Here is a 19,566-nt window from a genome sequence, read left to right as displayed (position 1 = left end):
TAACCTATATTTATAATGATTTTCTGGGGGAGTCAAACAATACAGCTTCCATACCAACAACAAAGTACTACTGTACTACTGTATAATGATGTTCAAATGCATGGTCCGTGTTGACCTATCATCATCATCATAACCTTTATTTAAACTCTGAGTAAAATTGAGGGGCAGGCCCTCATTTTCAATGTAGCCGAAATATGTCCAGCAGGGGGCGAACCAGCATCAATGTACCAACACGATCAGTCTTTAAAACTTATGAGTGTGTTCAGAATCAGATCCGGTCTAGAGCCCGTCTACTGTATCCGGACATTCACACACACACACACACACACACACACACACACACACACACACACACACACACACACACACACACACCCACACACACTTAGTTTCCATATCCGCTCTAGACCGGTTTCTGAAAACTGCAACGTGAATTGAGCCCAGCCTGTATTTACATGCGTGCAACATCATCGACCTCGGAAGTCATTCTTCTCATTGTTTACGTATGTAGCAAAATCAAATGCACTGTCGGTGAAAGTATCAACAGAGACGTATTATTTTAACTAAAGTAACAATGTGTGACATAGAGACGTTGAGGCTGTTCGTCAATGAACGACTGACCGCCGTTGCAGAGGACATATTAGCTGTTTTTGTCAGAACTATCGTACAATACCAACAACAAATAGATCTGCAACACAGACAGCTGGAGTTCCTCACTCCTCAAGTCACCTCTGATCTGACAGGTTTGTCACGTTTTTTTGTTACCCTTTAATTTACATTGTCGTTGCAAAATGACAGAACAATGTGTAGTCTTAGTGCTTTTCATGATTTCGTCTTCAAAGTAGCAGTTTGTATTGACTTGTGCTTTTGTTTGAAATGTACCCATTCTGCATCAAGGAGGTTTATATTGAGAAATCTTGCCAAAGAAAGTGTCTACTTACTTAATTAGTTTGTTTGCAAATATTGGTTGTATCATAAATATTATTTCTTGGTTGACAGTTCTAGGGTGCATGTGTATTAACACACAATAGCTACTGTTATAGGCCTACTTCTCTCACTATATCCTCCTGTCCTGTACCAGACATGGGTGCTGATGAAAGCCATGTCCACTCCACTTGTGAACCACACACACACACACATATAAAACCATGATTGATATTTTGCCCGCGGACCCCCATTTGAAAATATATAATGCCAGGGACCCCCACAAGAGAAGATGTGTACGGTTTTAGCAGTGATTCTCAACCTGTTTAATTTCAAGGACCCCCATTTCACCAGTAGCAATTAGGTGCTAGTGTAAGAGCCATTATGACCTAATGTTTTACTCATTGACAATGTCACTGCAGCTTGGTCAATGTCAAGGCCAGCCCAGTTGCTTATCAGGCACAGGTGTTGGTAGAGGCTAACAGGTGTTGCCAGTGGCAGACGGTAGAGCAGGGTTCCCCAATTAATTTTCCTCAAGGGCCATATTTTGACTAAGGTACCAGGCTGGGGGCCGAGTCCGCACGCGCAAGGTCGAGGTCTTGCCCCATTTGAAAAGCATGCCCAGTTCTACATGCATAGGCTACTGACCCCCATTTAATGCCATGTATATCTGGGACCCCCCCTCCAGGGGGCCATTTGCGGCCCGCCTATTGGGGAACCCTGCGGTAGAGGCTAACAGGTGTTGCCAGTGGCAGACGGTAGAGGCTAACAGGTGTTGCCAGTGGCAGACGGTAGAGGCTAACAGGTGTTGCCAGTGGCAGACGGTAGAGGCTAACAGGTGTTGCCAGTGGCAGACGGTAGAGGCTCACAGGTGTTGCCAGTGGCAGACGGTAGAGGCTAACAGGTGTTGCCAGTGGCAGACGGTAGAGGCTAACAGTTTCACTGTGTTCAGGAGGGCTGGTCGCCTGTGTTTGTTACGGTTTCTTTCTTATTATTTTATCTGTATGTTGTATAGGAAAATGACTGCAGAAAATAAAGCAAAGTTAAACTCAACGGACATGTTTGGGAGATCAGTTTGTACTGGCACAGTGGCACACGTAAGAACTTCACCTGGCCGTCGGCAACCATTAATTAGTGCCATTAAGTATAGGACTTTAAGCACTACACGCCAGTACGGTTCCATTTGTACACTCAGAGTTACAGACCCTTAAGTGTGCATTTGGTTCCAAACTATCATTTAGCTGGGGACCTCAAGGGCCGCTGGGGGTCCCCGGACCCTACTTTGGGAACCCCTGTGCTATAGCAGCTAGTAAGCGAGATGCAAAAAAGGATACATGACATGTTACATGCTGTACTATAAACAGTTTGTTAAATAAATCTAGGCATAGAATCTAGTCTTGGGGAAGTGTATTGTTTTATAGCAAGCCCATGATACAGTAATACTTCACAATGTGAGCCTCATGGAAACATGGCCATGGTGTGTGTGTGCGTGCGTGCGTGCGTGTGCACAGTGAAATGATTATCATTTTCCCATTACAAGGAGAAGGTTCAATTTGACTCCATGTCACTTTTAGTCACCTTTCACTCGACCTCGGATGAATTCTCTGTTCCTCCTGTCTTCTCAAAATGTTCTCATGCGTCTACAGAGGCACAGCGTTTAATTTAATTCATGCAAATATTAAGCATCACTCACTGTTTCCCGCTCCTATTCTGCCTAGACTTCCTTCCAGTCTGTGAAGAGGAGAAATCACCTGAGCAACAGGAGAGGAGGCCCGATCTGCTCCAAGAGGAACCACAGCCTCCACAGATTAAGGAGGAGCAGCAGGACTTGATTCACAGACCAGAGGAGGATGAAGGGTCGACACAGACATTACTAGCAGTGAAAGCTGCATATAATGAAAGCAGAGAGACAGAGCCTCTAGCCAGCACTTCAAATGAACACATGAAAACACAAGCTGATGTAGAGAACCATGGAGCATCACAACAAACTGTTGATGTGCAGCTCATCTCTTCACACTGTTCTGAATCTGACACTGACGACAGTGATGACTGGGACGAGACCATGGAAGATCAGTCGCTGAAAACACACAACGAGACACACACTGTGGAAGGACAAATATTTTCTTTGAGAAACAAGCTGTCCCAGGACCTGATATCAGTGCAGCAAACTCCATCCATGAGAGCCCATTCAATGGAAAGAACATTTAGTTGTACATTTTGTGGTAAAACGTTTAACCAAAATGGAAATCTTAAGAGGCACACAAGGACTCATACGGGAGAGAAGCCCTTCAGTTGTACAGTTTGTGGTAAAACCTTTAACCTAAATGGAAATCTCAAGAGGCACACAAGGACTCATACAGGAGGTGCATACGTTGGTTAGACATACTAACAGTATGACAGGCATTAGTCCGACAACACCGTCGCTCCCGACATGCGTGGCCTGTTAAAACTAACCCGTCACAGGTTTAAACGAACCTGTGGCTTCCTGTGCGGTTAGATTTAGGGTTTGGGTTTTGGGTAGGGTGTCGGACGAATGCCTGTCGGACTGTTAGTACGTCGGACCAAACACATGCACCCCTCATACAGGTGAGATGCCCTTCAGTATACTGTGTGACAAGCGCTTTAGTCGAAGCTCACATCTGAAACACATGGGACTTCATACAGAGAGGAAATCCTAAACCCATTTAGACCGTACGACGTGTGGGAACGTCATAACTAATCCAACCGACGGGTTGGTAGGACGTAGCACATTTTTATTGATATCAAACGAGAGAAAAATATTCTGAATCTTTTTATTTTTTTAGTTGGCCTCCAAGGCCACCATACTCCTTGCTCTTCGCACATCCGCGGTCCCGTTCACTTCCCTGTTTACCGCTGCAGAAAGAATCCCTCATATCTCCTAATCTAGGGAGCTCTCCGTGGGCTTTTGATCAGATGGATATACTAAGCTCTTCATTTCTGACTTCTGACCTGCCTCTCGTTCAAAATATGAACGCGAGGGATCATCAAGCGATTTTATCGTAACGATAGCAAGGTAAGCAAGCAAAAATATGTCTCCCGATTTTTTTCCGGAACGGAAGGGGGGGCTTTACAGAGTAAAAGCGGCCATATCTTCCCGGCACCCCGAGCATCTATTTTGAAAGAAATCCCGGCGCTGATTGTGTTAAAGGGCAGTGGGAGTAGGTTTGTATGAGGTACCTTCCTTGACTTGTGCACAATGGAGCTGGCCTTGATGGTCTCATTTTGTCCAATCTGGCCTGTTGCGACCTAGAATTAATGAATTTGACACAATGGCACCCCTGCGTTAGTCAAGTGTGTAAATAGTAAATACAGGGTGCAATATAAGGCAGCCTGTGTTCTTAAATATTACCTCCAAACCACCAACACCACTACTACTACAAAACATAAGGGCACAGACTGTAGTCTGAATAAATATTAAGAATCACCGTTTCTCTTATTTCCCATTCTGCCTCCTAGACTTCATCCCAGTCTGTGAAGAGGAGAAATCACCAGAGCAACAGGAGAGGAGGCCCGGTCTGCTCCAAGAGGAACCACAGCCTCCACAGAAAAAGGATGAACAGCAGGAGCTAATGTACAGACAAGAGGAGGCTGAGGGGTCAACGCAGACATTACTAGCAGTGAGAAGTGATTATAATGAAAACACAGAGACGGAGTCTCTAGCCAGCAACCATTTCATGTCTTCACAGTCACACTGTTCTGAATCTGACACTGAAGACCGTGATGAGTGCGAGGAGACCAGGGAAGATAAGTCACTGAAAAAACAAACAACCCACACTGTGGAAGGACAAAGATTTTCTCTTAGAAACAAGCTGTCCCATGACCTGATATCACTGCGACAAACTCCATCCATGAGAGCACATACAATGGAAAGAACATTTTGTTTTCAGAGGTTTTGAGGTGAAATTAGTCTTGTGTAGCCAGACAACTATTTCACAATCTCCAAATGCAATATAGAGTCTGGAACTACACCTCCCGAAATCCGAGTAATGAAGCTCCCATTTCCATTCACGAAAATTTTAAAATATCGTTACATTTTATTTTTTTATTTCCATTGCTGCTAAGCAACAAGCTATATATGCTTAGATGTCTTCTAATTATATTAGGATAAATTTGTGCGGATGTAAAGACGAAATAGAAGTGGAGAGAGGAGGCTCCACTTCCACTTGTATTTTACTCATTATAGAACTTCCGTTGCTCCAGAAGCATTTGAAATTTGCAAGTGGCAACACTGGCAACAGTCTGGCAACGTGAGACTAGAAATTAGTGATCTGAAATCACACAAGGGTTCATAGTCATACTTTTAGTAGCTTTTAGTTGAACAGTTTCATACTGTGGCACACGAATCATAGATGCCAAAGCAGAGGATGGTTATGATGAGCGCTCAGGGGGAGAAGTAACAAGTTACGTTTCTTTCTCACAGACAATTTCATTAGTGCATGTAAATTATGTTATGGGACTTTGTTGATTTAGTTGTTTATTTTTATATTGTGTTTTGTTTTAAAATTACAAATAAAACCAAGATGGTGAAGTATTCTTCTGACACTAGGGCCTCCGGCCTGATGACTACAAAACAATGACTACAACATGATGTAACGATATCATCCGCTCCTGACCGGATCATAGCTGAACGTGAATCCCCCCACCGCCCACCCCTTTTTTTCCCCCTCACTGTATATGTTTCTTTTCCCTTTTTACCTCCTTTATGATGAATTCCTGTTCTGTCCTTTGTCTATATAGAAGTGTCTATTTGTACGTCTCTAAATGTTTTTGATGATTTGAACATGGTGGACCCTATTGGAAACAAGTGTAATGCTTAATTGGGTCGTCCACTCACAGTTAACAGCCTTTGTATTGAGTTTGTGCTTGAAATGTACTGTAATTCTGCAAAATGTTAATACATTTTTCAATCAATCAATCAATCAATATACACATGTGTAAATGTAAATAAAAGGATCTCTGGCTAATAAGACTTATAAGCCTTAAAATGTACTTGCCCTCTAAAATCTGAAATGAAAAACAGTATTTTATTTATCCTATAAATAGTGTGTTTATCACTGAATAGGAGCCGCTCCTGTTTGCAAGTTGATGTCATGTCCATGTGTGGTCCAGCCTATGGAATTTATGCAATGCATGTCCTAACAAAAAAACAAATACTATAAGGTTCATATGAGCATCAAAGCAATATTTTAAATAAACTTTATGAACACATTATTATAGCAGAATCCATAGGGCTGGTCCACACACGGGTAAATTACATCATCAAAAAAGGTGTTTTTAATTATAGTTATAGATAGCAAAGTGTAATGTATTAAGGCATATATTTAGCCAGGGATCCTTTCAACAGGGTACCGAAGCTATTTTAACAGTGAATACTATTTGTGTTACAATAGTCTGTCTCGGGTTACCAGACTTCATGCTGCCTCTTGCAGTTTCCAAATGCTTCCATCATTCAGCGATTGTGGAATAGTTGTCTGACTACGCGAGACCAATGTTACACCAAATAATACAAAGAACCCTTGAAAATGTAACCTATATTTATAATGATTTTCTGGGCGAGTCAAACAATACAGCTTCCATACCAACAACAAAGTACTAATGTATAATGATGTTCAAATGCATGGTCCGTGTTGACCTATCATCATCATCATCATAACCTTTATTTAAACTCGGAGTACAATTGAGGGGCAGGCCCTAATTTTCAATGTAGCCGAAATATGTCCAGCAGGGGGCGGACCAGCATCAATGTACCAACACGATCAGTCTTTAAAACTTATGAGTGTGTTCAGATCCGGTCTAGAGCCCGCCTACTGTATCCGGAAATTCTCTCTCACACACACACACACACAATTCAATTCAAAGGGCTTTATTGGCATGAGAAAACATACGTTTACATTGCCAAAGCAGAAAGCACAATACAACAATACAGCAATACAATCAAAACAAAAAATATGTACATTTGAACGTCAGAATCTTCAATAGATCAATTTCTATATTGTACCAAGATCACTGGATGCAGGTATAGTGCAGGAATATACACAATGATTACACACCATAGAGTATATCACACACATGTCTAGTTTCCATATCCGCTCTAGACCGGTTTCTGAAAACTGCAACGTGAATTGAGCCCAGCCTGTATTTACATGCGTGCAACATCATCGACCTCGGAAGTCATCCTTCTCATTGTTTACGTATGTAGAAAAATCAAATGCACTGTCGGTGAAAGTATCAACAGAGACGTATTATTTTAACTAAAGTAACAATGTGTGACATAGAGACGTTGAGGCTGTTCGTCAATGAACGACTGACCGCCGTTGCAGAGGACATATTAGCTGTGTTTGTCAGAACTATCGTACAATACCAACAACAAATAGATCTGCAACACAGACAGCTGGAGTTCCTCACTCCTCAAGTCACCTCTGATCTGACAGGTTTGTCACGTTTTTTTGTTACCCTTTAATTCACATTGTCGTTGCAAAATGACAGAACAATGTGTAGTCTTAGTGCTTTTCATGATTTCGTCTTCAAAGTAGCAGTTTGTATTGACTTGTGCTTTTGTTTGAAATGTACCCATTCTGCATATACTGTCAAGGAGGTTTATATTGAGAAATCTTGCCAAAGAAAGTGTCTACTTACTTAATATCAGTTTGTTTGCAAATATTGGTTGTATCATAAATATTATTTCTTGGTTGACAGTTCTAGCTACACAATAGCTACTGTTATAGGCCTACTTCTCTCACTATATCCTCCTGTCCTGTACCAGACATGGGTGCTAATGAAAGCCATGTCCACTCCACTTGTGAACTACACACACACATATAAAACCATGATTGATATATAGATTGATAACCAATTTGAATGAAAAATATCAGATTAACAGCCCTCCCTTTTGCTTCTACATCAGATATCCAAAAATAGCCGATCTACAATGGGATGTTTGTTTGCTAGTGGTTCCCAAACTTTTTCATGTCAAGGACCCCCAAATTGACACTAATTTGCCTGCGGACCCCCATTTGAAAATATATAATGCCAGGTACCCCCATAAGAGAAGAGCCATTATGACCTAATGTTTTACTGATTGACAATGTCACTGCAGCTTGGTCAACGTCAAGGCCAGCCCAGTTGCTTATCAGGCACAGGTGTTGCCAGTGGCAGACGGTAGAGGCTAACAGGTGTTGCCAGTGGCAGACGGTAGAGGCTAACAGGTGTTGCCAGTGGCAGACGGTAGAGGCTAACAGGTGTTGCCAGTGGCAGACGGTAGAGGCTAACAGGTGTTGCCAGTGGCAGACGGTAGAGGCTCACAGGTGTTGCCAGTGGCAGACGGTAGAGGCTAACAGGTGTTGCCAGTGGCAGACGGTAGAGGCTAACAGGTGTTGCCAGTGGCAGACGGTAGAGGCTAACAGTTTCACTGTGTTCAGGAGGGCTGGTCGCCTGTGTTTGTTACGGTTTCTTTCTTATTATTTTATCTGTATGTTGTATAGGAAAATGACTGCAGAAAATAAAGCAAAGTTAAACTCAACGGAACGGACATGTTTGGGAGATCAGTTTGTACTGGCACAGTGGCACATGTAAGAACTTCACCTGGCCGTCGGCAACCATTAATTAGTGCCATTAAGTATAGGACTTTAAGCACTACACGCCAGTTTGACATGCATTAGCCCACTTTGTATTGTAAAATCAATGTTAATTTACAGTTCCATTTGTACACTCAGAGTTACAGACCCATACGTGTGCATTTGGTTCCAAACTATCATTTAGCTTGGGACCTCAAGGGCCGCTGGGGGTCCCCGGACCCTACTTTGGGAACCCCTGTGCTATAGCAGCTAGTAAGCGAGATGCAAAAAAGGATACATGACATGTTACATGCTGTACTATAAACAGTTTGTTAAATAAATCTAGGCATAGAATGTGCGTGCGTGCGCGCGTGCGGTGAAATGATTATCATTTTCCCATTACAAGGAGAAGGTTCAATTTGACTCCATGTCACTTTTAGTCACCATTCACTCGACCTCGGATGAATTCTCTGTTCCTCCTGTCTTCTCAAAATGTTCTCATGCGTCTACGGAGGCACAGCGTTTAATTTAATTCATGCAAATATTAAGCATCACTCACTGTTTCCCGCTCCTATTCTGCCTAGACTTCCTCCCAGTCTGTGAAGAGGAGAAATCACCTGAGCAACAGGAGAGGAGGCCCGATCTGCTCCAAGAGGAACCACAGCCTCCACAGATTAAGGAGGAACAGCAGGACTTGATTCACAGAACAGAGGAGGCTGAGGGGTCAACGCAGACATTACTAGCAGTGAAAGCTGCATATAATGAAAGCAGAGAGACAGAGCCTCTAGCCAGCACTTCAAATGAACACGTGAAAACACAAGCTGATGTAGAGAACCATGGAGCATCACAACAAACTGTGGATGTGCAGCTCATCTCTTCACACTGTTCTGAATCTGACACTGACGACAGTGATGACTGGGACGAGACCAGGGAAGATCAGTCGCTGAAAACACACAAAGGACAAATATTTTCTTTGAGAAACAAGCTGTCCCAGGACCTGATATCAGTGCAGCAAACTCCATCCATGAGAGCCCATTCAATGGAAAGAACATTTAGTTGTACAGTTTGTGGTAAAACATTCAACCGAATGGGAGGTTTTAAGAGGCACACAAGGACTCATACGGGAGAGAAGCCCTTCAGTTGTACACTTTGTGGTAAAACGTTTAACCATAATGGAAATCTTAAGAGGCACACAATGACTCATACAGAGGGTGCATACATTGGTTAGACATACTAAGGCCGATGAAGCGCCATGGGGGGGGGGGGCGCAAAAATAAATAAAAATAAACTCTGTCCCAACTCTGTCTGCCCAGTGCCCCCCCAGTGACTCCCCAGTACCTCCCCAGTGTCTCCCCAGTGCCAGTGTCCCGCCAGTGCCTCCACAGAGCCTCCCCAGTGTCCCCACAGTGCCTCCCCAATGGACCCCCAGTGCCTCCACAGTGTCCCCACTGTCCCCCCAGTGCCTCCACAGTGTCTCCTCAATTTTTGGGACAGAGTAAAAAAAAAGAAAAAACGTTTTTTATTTTTTTATTTTTTGAGGGGGGCTTGTCACACAGTATACTGTGTGACAAGCGCTTTAGTCGAAGCTCACATCTGAAACACATGGGACTTCATACAGAGAAGAAATCCTAAACCCATTTAGACCGTACGACGTGTGGGAACGTCATAACTAATCCAACCGACGGGTTGGTAGGACATAGCGCATTTTTATTGATATCAAACGAGAGAAAAACATTCTGAATCTTTTTCTTTTTTTAGTTGGCCTCCAAGGCCACCATACTCCTTGCTCTTCGCACATCCGTGGTCCCGTTCACTTCCCTGTTTACCGCTGCAGAAAGAATCCCTCATATCTCCTAATCTAGGGAGCTCTCCGTGGGCTTTTGATCAGATGGATATACTAAGCTCTTCATTTCTGACTTCTGACCTGCCTCTCGTTCAAAATATGAACGCGAGGGATCATCAAGCGATTTTATCGTAACGATAGCAAGGTAAGCAAGCAAAAATATGTCTCCCGATTTTTGTCCGGAGCGGAAGGGGGGGCTTTACAGAGTAAAAGCGGCCATATCTTCCCGGCACCCCGAGCATCTATTTCGAAAGAAATCCCGGCGCTGATTGTGTTAAAGGGCAGTGGGAGTAGGTGTGCATGAGGTACCTTCCTTGACTTGTGCACAATGGAGCTGGCCTTGATGGTCTCATTTTGTCCAATCTGGCCTGTTGCGACCTAGAATTAATGAATTTGACACAATGGCACCCCTGCGTTAGTCAAGTGTATAAATAGTAAATACAGGGTGCAATATAAGGCAGCCTGTGGTGTTTTCTATCTTAAATATTACCTCCAAACCACCAACACCACTACTACTACAAAACATAAGGGCACAGACTGTAGTCTGAATAAATATTAAGAATCACCGTTTCTCTTATTTCCCATTCTGCCTCCTAGACTTCATCCCAGTCTGTGAAGAGGAGAAATCACCAGAGCAACAGGAGAGGAGGCCCGGTCTGCTCCAAGAGGAACCACAGCCTCCACAGAAAAAGGATGAACAGCAGGAGCTAATGTACAGACAAGAGGAGGCTGAGGGGTCAACGCAGACATTACTAGCAGTGAGAAGTGATTATAATGAAAACACAGAGACGGAGTCTCTAGCCAGCAACCATTTCATGTCTTCACAGTCACACTGTTCTGAATCTGACACTGAAGACCGTGATGAGTGCGAGGAGACCAGGGAAGATAAGTCACTGAAAAAACAAACAACCCACACTGTGGAAGGACAAAGATTTTCTTTTAGAAACAAGCTGTCCCATGACCTGATATCACTGCGACAAACTCCATCCATGAGAGCTCATACAATGGAAAGAACATTTTGTTTTCGGAGGTTTTGAGGTGAAATTAGTCTTGTGTAGCCAGACAACTATTTCACAATCTCCAAATGCAATATAGAGTCTGGAACTACACCTCCCGAAATCCGAGTAATGAAGCTCCCATTTCCATTCACGAACATTTTAAAATATCGTTACATTTTATTTTTTTATTTCCATTTCTGCTAAGCAACAAGCTATATGTGCTTAGATGTCTTCTAATTATATTAGGATAAATTTGTGCGGATGTAAAGACGAAATGGAAGTGGAGAGGAGGCTCCACTTCCACTTTATATTTTACTCATGATAGAACTTCCGTTGCTCCAGAAGCATTTGAAAATTGCAAGTGGCAACAGTCTGGCAACACGAGACTAGAAATTAGTGATCTGAAATCACACAAGGGTTCATAGTCATACTTTTAGTAGCTTTTAGTTGAACAGTTTCTCAAGTAAGCCACCTGAGCTGACATATCATGATACATACTGTGGCACACGAATCATAGATGCCAAAGCAGAGGATGGTTATGATGAGTGCTCAGGGGGAGAAGTAACGAGTTAAGTTTCTTTCTCACAATTTCATTAGTGCATGTAAATTATGTTATGGGACTTTGTTGATTTAGTTGTTTATTTTTATATTGTGTTTTGTTTTAAAATTACAAATAAAACCAAGATGGTGAAATAATAGACATGTATTCTTCTGACACTAGGGCCTCCGGCCTGATGACTACAAAACAATGATTACAACATGATGTAACAATATCATCCGCTCCCGACCGGATCATACGGCAATTTTGGCACACCTCCGAGGTGGAAAGCCTGGTGGTGCGACTCATGCGAAGTTACTGAATGAGTATACACATGTGTAAATGTAAATAAAAGGATATAAAACATACTTGCCCTCTAAAACTAAAATCTGAAATGAAAAACAGTATTTTATTTATCCTAGAAATAGTGTGTTTATCACTGAATAGGAGCCCCTCCTGTTTGCAAGTTGATGTCATATGTCCTTGTGTGGTCCAGCCTATGGAATTTATGCAATGCATGTCCTAACAAAAAAACAAATACTATAAGATTCATATGAGCATCAAAGCAATATTTTAAATACATTTTATGAACACATTATTATAGCAGAATCCATAGGGCTGGTCCACACACGGGTAAATTACATCATCAAAAAAGGTGTTTTTAATTATAGTTATAGATAGCAAAGTGTAATGTATTAAGGCATATATTTAGCCAGGGATCCTTTCAACAGGGTACCGAAGCTATTTTAACAGTGAATACTATTTGTGTTACAATAGTCTGTCTCGGGTTACCAGACTTCATGCTGCCTCTTGCAGTTTCCAAATGCTTCCATTATTCAGCGATTGTGGAATAGTTGTCTGACTACGCGAGACCAATGTTACACCAAATAATACAAAGAACCCTTGAAAATGTCACCTATATTTATAATGATTTTCTGGGCGAGTCAAACAATACAGCTTCCATACCAACAACATTGCAACAAAGTACTACTGTATAATGATGTCCAAATGCATGGTCCGTGTTGACCTATGTCCAGCAGGGGGCGGACCAGCATCAATGTACCAACACGATCAGTCTTTACAACTTGTGTGTTGTTCAGATCCGGTCTAGAGCCCGCCTACTGTATCCGTATACACACACGCACACACACGTCTAGTTTCCATATCCGCTCTAGACCGGTTTCTGAAAACTGCAACGTGAATTGATCCCAGCCTGTATTTACATGCGTTCAACCAACAACATCATCGACCTCGGAAGTCATCCTTCTCATTGTTTACGTATGTAGCAAAATCAAATGCACTGTCGGTGAAAGTATCAACAGAGACGTATTATTTTAACTAAAGTAACAATGTGTGACATAGAGACGTTGAGACTGTTCGTCAATGAACGACTGACCGCCGTTGCAGAGGACATATTAGCTGTGTTTGTCAGAACTATCGTACAATACCAACAACAAATAGATCTGCAACACAGACAGCTGGAGTTCCTCACTCCTCAAGTCACCTCTGATCTGACAGGTTTGTCACGTTTTTTTGTTACCCTTTAATTCACATTATCGTTGCAAAATGACAGAACAATGTGTACTCTTAGTGCTTTTCATGATTTCGTCTTCAAAGTAGCAGTTTGTATTGACTTGTGCTTTTGTTTGAAATGTACCCATTCTGCATATACTGTCAAGGAGGTTTATATTGAGAAATCTTGCCAAAGAAAGTGTCTACTTTCTTAATATCAGTTTGTTTGCAAATATTGGTTGTATCATAAATATTATTTCTTGGTTGACAGTTCTAGGGTGCATGTGTATTAACACACAATAGCTACTGTTATAGGCCTACTTCTCTCACTATATCCTCCTGTCCTGTACCAGACATGGGTGCTGATGAAAGCCATGTCCACTCCACGTGTGAACTACACACACACACACACACACACACACACACACATATGTGAAACCATGATTGATATATAGATTGATAACCAATTTCAATAAATATATCAGATTAACAGCCCTCCCTTTTGCTTCTACATCAGATATCCAAAAATAGACTATCTACAATGGGATTTTTCATGTCAAGGACCCCCAAATTGACACTAAATTGCCCGCAGACCCCCATTTGAAAATATATAATGCCAGGGACCCCCATAAGAGTATGGAAGCATAAAGCTGCCAAAATTCAAATGAAATGGCAAATACGAAAAGTCAATTGAAATAAGAGAAATGCTTTTTCATTTTCAGGTCATTAACGCATTTCTTGGGACAAAAATAAATCTAAAATGCAATAGCATTTACATTTAATCTACAGATGTGCTCATTCTATGACACAATTCAAATTATAAATAAAATATCATTTGAATTTGAATTTTCAAAAAATGCCAGCAAATTAGTAGGCAATATTAAAATGAAAATGCAATTTAGAATATAGAGTAGAGTATAGATATGTTCTAGTTACGTTCTTAGCTTACGCATGTTTCATGATAAATGCTTTTGTTCTTGCCTAATGTAAATCGCCCTGGATTAAGAGCGTCTGCTAAATGCCTAAATTGTAGAATATTCAAATGAAATAAGAGAAATGCTTTTTAACCTTCAGATAATGAACACATTTAAGTGAATATATGATGCAATAGCATTTACATTTCATCTCCAGGTGTGGTCATTCTATGAAAATGAAAAAGCAAAAGCAAATTTTCAAATTGGCGTGTGTACTATTTGAAAATGAAAATGCAATGCTATTTGCTTTTGCTTTTTCCTTTGGTCATAGAATGAGCACACCTGGAGATGAAGCAAAATCAAATCACATTGCATTTTCCTTTGAATTTTCTAAATTGCATTTTCATTTTAATATTGCCTACTAATTTGTGGGAAATTGTTTGAAAATTGAAAATCAAATTATCTTTTATTTTTAATTGTGTCATAGAATGATCATATCTGTAGATTAAATGTAAATGCTATTGCATTTTAGATTTTTTTTTTGTCTCATGAAATGCGTTAATGACCTGAAAATGAAAAAGCATTTCTCTTATTTCAATTGACTTTTTGTATTTGCCATTTCATTTGCATTTGGCAGCTTTATGCTTCCATATAAGAGAAGATTTGTACGGTTCTAGCAGTGATTCTCAACCCGTTTAATTTCAAGGACCCCCATTTTTTTTTTTCACAGGTAGCAATTAGGGGCTGGTGTAAGAGCCATTATGACCTAATGTTTTACTGATTGACAATGTCACTGCAGCTTGGACAACGTCAAGGCCAGCCCAGTTGCTAATCAGGCACAGGTGTTGCCAGTGGCAGACGGTAGAGGCTAACAGGTGTTGGTAGAGGCTAACAGGTGTTGCCAGTGGCAGACGGTAGAGGCTAACAGGTGTTGCCAGTGGCAGACGGTAGAGGCTAACAGGTGTTGCCAGTGGCAGACGGTAGAGGCTAACAGTTTCACAGTGTTCAGGAGGGCTGGTCGCCTGTGTTTGTTACAGTTTCTTTCTTATTATTTTATCTGTATGTTGTATAGGAAAATGACTGCAGAAAATAAAGCAAAGTTAAACTCAACGGACATGTTTGGGAGATCAGTTTGTACTGGCACAGTGGCACACGTAAGAACTTCACCTGGCCGTCGGCAACCATTAATTAGTGCCATTAAGTATAGGACTTTAAGCACTACACCCCAGTTTGACATGCATAGGCCCACTTTGTATTGTAAAATCAATGTTAATTTACGGTTCCATTTGTACACTCAGAGTTACAGACCCTTAAGTGTGCATTTGGTTCCAAACTATCATTTAGCTGGGGACCTCAAGGGCCGCTGGGGGTCCCGTACCCTACTTTGGGAACCCCTGTGCTATAGCAGCTAGTAAGCGAGATGCAAAAAAGGATACATGACATGTTACATGCTGTACTATAAACAGTTTGTTAAATAAATCTAGGCATAGAATCTAGTCTTGGGGAAGTGTATTGTTTTATAGCAAGCCCATGATACAGTAATACTTCACAATGTGAGCCTCATGGAAACATGGCCATGGTGTGTGTGCGTGCGTGCGTGCGTGCCTGCGTGCAGTGAAATGATTATCATTTTCCCATTACAAGGAGAAGGTTCAATTTGACTCCCATGTCACTTTTAGTCACCTTTCACTCGACCTCGGATGAATTCTCTGTTCCTCCTGTCTTCTCAAAATGTTCTCATGCGTCTACAGAGGCACAGCGTTTAATTTAATTCATGCAAATATTAAGCATCACTCACTGTTTCCCGCTCCTATTCTGCCTAGACTTCCTTCCAGTCTGTGAAGAGGAGAAATCACCTGAGCAACAGGAGAGGAGGCCCGACCTGCTCCAAGAGGAACCACAGCCTCCACAGATTAAGGAGGAGCAGCAGGACTTGATTCACAGACCAGAGGAGGATGAAGGGTCGACACAGACATTACTAGCAGTGAAAGCTGCATATAATGAAAGCAGAGAGACAGAGCCTCTAGCCAGCACTTCAAATGAACACATGAAAACACAAGCTGATGTAGAGAACCATGGAGCATCACAACCAACTGTTGATGTGCAGCTCATCTCTTCACACTGTTCTGAATCTGACACTGACGACAGTGATGACTGGGACGAGACCATGGAAGATCAGTCGCTGAAAACACACAACGAGACACACACTGTGGAAGGACAAATATTTTCTTTGAGAAACAAGCTGTCCCAGGACCTGATATCAGTGCAGCAAACTCCATCCATGAGAGCCCATTCAATGGAAAGAACATTTAGTTGTACAGTTTGTGGTAAAACATTCACCCGAATGGGAGATTTTAAGAGGCACACAAGGACTCATACGGGAGAGAAGCCCTTCAGTTGTACATTTTGTGGTAAAACGTTTAACCAAAATGGAAATCTTAAGAGGCACACAAGGACTCATACAGAGGGTGCATACATTGGTTAGACATACTAACAGTCTGACAGGCATTAGTCCGACAACACCGTCGTTCCCGACATGTGTGGCCGGTTAAAACTAACCCGTTACAGGTTAAAACGAACCTGTGGCTTCCTGTGAGGTTAGATTTAGGGTTTGGGTTTTGGGTAGGTTGTCGGACGAATGCCTGTCGGACTGTTAGTACGTCGGACCAAACACATGCACCCCTCATACAGGTGAGATGCCCTTCAGTATACTGTGTGACAAGCGCTTTAGTCGAAGCTCACAACTGAAACACATGGGACTTCATACAGAGAGGAAATCCTAAACCCATTTAGACCGTACGACGTGTGGGAACGTCATAACTAATCCAACCGACGGGTTGGTAGGACGTAGCGCATTTTTATTGATATCAAACAAGAGGAAAATATTCTGAATCTTTTTCTTTTTTTAGTTGGCCTCCAAGGCCACCATACTCCTTGCTCTTCGCACATCCGCGGTCCCGTTCACTTCCCTGTTTACCGCTGCAGAAAGAATCCCTCATATCTCCTAATCTAGGGAGCTCTCCGTGGGCTTTTGATCAGATGGATATACTAAGGTCTTCATTTCTGACTTCTGACCTGCCTCTCGTTCAAAATATGAACGCGAGGGATCATCAAGCGATTTTATCGTAACGATAGCAAGGTAAGCAAGCAAAAATATGTCTCCCGATTTTAGTCCGGAACGGAAGGGGGGGCTTTACAGAGTAAAAGCGGCCATATCTTCCCGGCACCCCGAGCATCTATTTTGAAAGAAATCCCGGCGCTGATTGTGTTTTAAAGGGCAGTGGGAGTAGGTGTGTATGAGGTACCTTCCTTGACTTGTGCACAATGGAGCTGGCCTTGATGGTCTCATTTTGTCCAATCTGGCCTGTTGCGACCTAGAATTAATGAATTTGACACAATGGCACCCCTGCGTTAGTCAAGTGTGTAAATAGTAAATACAGGGTGCAATATAAGGCAGCCTGTGGTGTTTTCTATCTTAAATATTACCTCCAAACCACCAACACCACTACTACTACAAAACATAAGGGCACAGACTGTAGTCTGAATAAATATTAAGAATCACTGTTTCTCTTATTTCCCATTCTGCCTCCTAGACTTCCTCCAAGTCTGTGAAGAGGAGAAATCACCAGAGCAACAGGAGAGGAGGCCCGGTCTGCTCCAAGAGGAACCACAGCCTCCACAGAAAAAGGATGAACAGCAGCAGCTAATTTACAGACAAGAGGAGGCTGAGCCACTGAGGGTTCAACGCAGACATTACTAGCAGTGAGAAGTGAATATAATGAAAACACAGAGACAGAGCCTCTAGCCAGCAACCATTTCATGTCTTCACAGTCACACTGTTCTGAATCTGACGCTGAAGACAGTGATGAGTGCGAGGAGACCAGGGAAGATAAGTCACTGAAAAAACAAACAACCCACACTGTGGAAGGACAAAGATTTTCTCTTAGAAACAAGCTGTCCCATGACCTGATATCACTGCGACAAACTCCATCCATGACAGCTCATACAATGGAAAGAACATTTTTTTTCGGAGGTTTTGAGGTGAAATTAGTCTTGTGTAGCCAGACAACTATTTCACAATCTCCAAATGCAATATAGAGTCTGGAACTACACCTCCCGAAATCCGAGTAATGAAGCTCCCATTTCCATTCACGAACATTTTAAAATATCGTTACATTTTATTTTTTTATTTCCATTTCTGCTAAGCAACAAGCTATATGTGCTTAGATGTCTTCTAATTATATTAGGATAAATTTGTGCGGATGTAAAGATGAAATGGAAGTGGAGAGGAGGCTCCACTTCCACTTTATATTTTACTCATGATAGAACTTCCGTTGCTCCAGAAGCATTTGAAAATTGCAAGTGGCAACAGTCTGGCAACACGAGACTAGAAATTAGTGATCTGAAATCACACAAGGGTTCATAGTCATACTTTTAGTAGCTTTTAGTTGAACAGTTTCTCAAGGAAGCCACCTGAGCTGACACATCATGATACATACTGTGGCACACGAATCATAGATGCCAAAGCAGAGGATGGTTATGATGAGTGCTCAGGGGGAGAAGTAACGAGTTAAGTTTCTTTCTCACAATTTCATTAGTGCATGTAAATTATGTTATGGGACTTTGTTGATTTAGTTGTTTATTTTTATATTGTGTTTTGTTTTAAAATTACAAATAAAACCAAGATGGTGACATGAATAGACATGTATTCTTCTGACACTAGGGCCTCCGGCCTGATGACTACAAAACAATGACTACAACATGATGTAACGATATCATCCGCTCCCGACCGGATCATACGGCAATTTTGGCACACCTCCGAGGTGGAAAGCCTGGTGGTGCGACTCATGCGAAGTTACTGAATGAGTATACACATGTGTAAATGTAAATAAAAGGATATAAAACATACTTGCCCTCTAAAACTAAAATCTGAAATGAAAAACAGTATTTTATTTATCCTAGAAATAGTGTGTTTATCACTGAATAGGAGCCGCTCCTGTTTGCAAGTTGATGTCATATGTCCATGTGTGGTCCAGCCTATGGAATTTATGCAATGCATGTCCTAACAAAAAAACAAATACTCTAAGGTTCATATGAGCATCAAAGCAATATTTTGAATACATTTTATGAACACATTATTATAGCAGAATCCATAGGGCTGGTCCACATACGGGTAAATTACATCATCAAAAAAGGTGTTTTTAATTATAGTTATAGATAGCAAAGTGTAATGTATTAAGGCATATATTTAGCCAGGGATCCT

General features: G+C 41.8%; 2 protein-coding genes and 2 long non-coding RNA genes across 5 annotated transcripts in view; 3 read left to right on the top strand and 1 right to left on the bottom strand.

Moving 5' to 3' along the window:
* The window catches only part of LOC306942183 (heat shock protein beta-11-like), a 222,507-nt gene that overhangs the window by 139,405 nt on the left and 63,536 nt on the right, over positions 1 to 19,566 (bottom strand). The gene's annotated exons all lie outside the window — the stretch shown is intronic.
* Positions 343 to 5,724, top strand: LOC306942351. The gene is made up of 3 exons (XR_013792277.1): positions 343 to 743; positions 2,643 to 3,958; positions 4,402 to 5,724. It is a non-coding gene; the product is annotated as an uncharacterized lncRNA (long non-coding RNA).
* Positions 7,056 to 12,701, top strand: LOC306942063 (uncharacterized protein). Of its 2 annotated transcripts, none has more exons than XR_013792231.1 (3): positions 7,056 to 7,376; positions 9,083 to 10,486; positions 10,939 to 12,701. XR_013792231.1 is itself a non-coding variant. In XM_079527764.1 (3 exons), the coding sequence occupies exons 1-3, from the start codon at positions 7,208 to 7,210 to the stop codon at positions 11,376 to 11,378; spliced, it is 1,179 nt and encodes a 392-aa protein (XP_079383890.1). In that variant the 5' UTR covers positions 7,056 to 7,207; the 3' UTR covers positions 11,379 to 12,701. The 2 variants fall into 2 exon arrangements, 1 of the variants encoding a protein (XP_079383890.1); XM_079527764.1 differs by having other exon boundaries at positions 9,083 to 9,652.
* LOC306941687 lies at positions 12,877 to 19,207 on the top strand. The gene is made up of 3 exons (XR_013792200.1): positions 12,877 to 13,395; positions 16,127 to 17,442; positions 17,897 to 19,207. It is a non-coding gene; the product is annotated as an uncharacterized lncRNA (long non-coding RNA).

This window comes from Electrona antarctica (assembly GCF_951216825.1).
Source record: "Electrona antarctica genome assembly, chromosome: 18".
Classification (NCBI taxonomy): domain Eukaryota; kingdom Metazoa; phylum Chordata; class Actinopteri; order Myctophiformes; family Myctophidae; genus Electrona; species Electrona antarctica.
The sequence above is the reverse complement of the archived record's forward strand: the minus strand, read 5'-3'. Positions and strand labels throughout refer to the sequence as shown.